We start from the raw sequence: 735 nt of genomic DNA on the forward strand, positions 1-735 counted from the left end.
GTGAGCCCCTCTGCCCAGCCGCCCCTGCGGCCCCCACCAGAGGGCGCCTGCCCCCCACCGGCTGGGCCAGGAGGCCCGTTCGCCAGAGGAGAACTGAGAGCAGAGGGAGGCCTGGTGCCTAGCACACGTTCCCTGGCGATGAAGGCGGAGGAGGGGTTAGACCCCTAGGTCGTTTGGGGGACACATTAACAGGGTGAGGGGAGCACCCCTAGTCTAAGCAGTCAGTCTCCTTACCAAAAGGATTTGCAAGAATATTGTGGCTCAGGACCTAAGGAACTTGCTACAGGGAAGTGAGGTCAGAGGTCAGCTCAATCCTGAAATATAAAGCCAGCACATGGGTCACCAGAGGCCGCGTCCTCGTCCTTGCAGGGAGGGTGGAGGCTCCCAGGCCACCTTCCCCCTGGAGGGGCTCCTCCCCGCCAGGGGCCGCCCGGAGGGGAAGTGGGGTGCCCCGGGCGGAGTGGCTCTGACTTGGATGGACGTGGGTGGCTGGTGAGAGTAATGAACGGTGAGTGCCCTCGGCCTCTCTGGGTGCCGGGAGCGGGGTGATGGCCCAAGCCCCGCGGGGTGCCGGTTAGACTCCTGCCAGACAAAGGACTCCGGGCCACAGGCTACCCGAGCACGTGGGGACGCTGGGCTCAGGGTCAGCCTGTCTCTCCTCAGCCTCCTGCAGGGCGGGCTGGACAGGAAAGGCCCTGGCAGGGAGGCTGGGTGTGTGTGTGTGTGTGTGTGTGT

General features: G+C 65.0%; 1 protein-coding gene across 4 annotated transcripts in view; it reads right to left on the reverse strand.

Annotated features, from left to right (window-relative positions):
- Window positions 1-735, reverse strand: part of MXRA7 (matrix-remodelling associated 7) — a 32859-nt gene that overhangs the window by 6598 nt on the left and 25526 nt on the right. For 2 of the 4 annotated variants that reach the window (XM_015559240.1, XM_015559241.1), the window contains exon 3: window positions 235-314. The exons of the other annotated variants lie outside the window; for them this stretch is intronic. In XM_015559240.1, the coding sequence (XP_015414726.1) occupies window positions 281-314 (34 nt within the window). In that variant the 3' untranslated portion in view covers window positions 235-280. The remainder of the gene's footprint in view (window positions 1-234; window positions 315-735) is intronic. 4 annotated transcript variants of the gene reach the window in all.

The sequence above is a fragment of the Myotis davidii genome, unplaced genomic scaffold (genome assembly GCF_000327345.1).
Source record: "Myotis davidii unplaced genomic scaffold, ASM32734v1 scaffold274, whole genome shotgun sequence".
Classification (NCBI taxonomy): Eukaryota; Metazoa; Chordata; class Mammalia; order Chiroptera; family Vespertilionidae; genus Myotis; species Myotis davidii.